The 867-nt window shown below is 20.0% G+C and overlaps 1 protein-coding gene across 1 annotated transcript; it reads left to right on the top strand.

The window, feature by feature from the left end:
• On the top strand, nucleotides 1-584 carry PGSY75_0018700 (hypothetical protein; the record flags this gene model as incomplete). Its single annotated transcript, XM_018783331.1, has 1 exon — nucleotides 1-584. A coding segment is annotated over one exon (584 nt), but the record flags the coding sequence as incomplete, so codon positions are not given.
• Between the last annotated feature and the right edge of the window lie 283 nt (nucleotides 585-867).

Below are 867 nucleotides of genomic sequence, written 5' to 3'. Positions count from 1 at the left end.
ATAATAAAAAGGATGATGATGATAATAATAATAAAAAGGATGAAGATAATAATAATAAAAAGGATGAAGATAATAATGATAAAGATGACAATGATGATGATAATAATGATAAAGATGACGATGACGATGATGATAATAATAATAATCATTATAATGAATGCATACATACATCCACTCACAAAGAACATATCCATATAAACAACCAAAATAATAACAAACTTTATATAGAGGATGATAATTCAGAAAATAATAAAAACGAAGATTATGCAGATAAGGACATAAATATAACCAAAGAAAAAAATAATAAACTTATAAAAAAAATTAAACAAAAAAGTAAGAAAAATATAAAAGATACAAATTACACAAACAAATTCGATTGGTTCTATAATACCATCAATGATATATATGAAGAACAAATTGTTAATAATCACCAGGATGATATAAATTACAGTTTATATGATGACAACAAAGATACATTTAGTGATGAAGACAGTGAAAAAAACGATATGTTTTTGTGGTTAAAAAATAAAGATATAGAAAATGTTCTGAGTGAAAAAAGAACATACATGGATGATAATTATTAAAAACGAAATATTTGAAATAAATATATAAAAATATATATATATATATATATATACAAATAGCTTTTCTAATTTTTTTTTTTTTGTAAGGTTTGAAGAAAATGTTATATTAAAATATTATTTAACTAATAATAAGAATATTATTATATTTAGAGGATTATATATTTATATTTTTCTTTTATTTTGTACATTTTTTAAAATTTACATCATTGTTGTATCGATTGATTGTCGACATGTTTTATTATTTTGATTAATATGATGCAAAATGTATATTTCCACACACAAA

Source organism: Plasmodium gaboni (assembly GCF_001602025.1).
Source record: "Plasmodium gaboni strain SY75 chromosome Unknown, whole genome shotgun sequence".
NCBI lineage: Eukaryota > Apicomplexa > Aconoidasida > Haemosporida > Plasmodiidae > Plasmodium > Plasmodium gaboni.
Note: the sequence above shows the minus strand (reverse complement) of the source record. Positions and strands in the feature narration are given on the sequence as shown.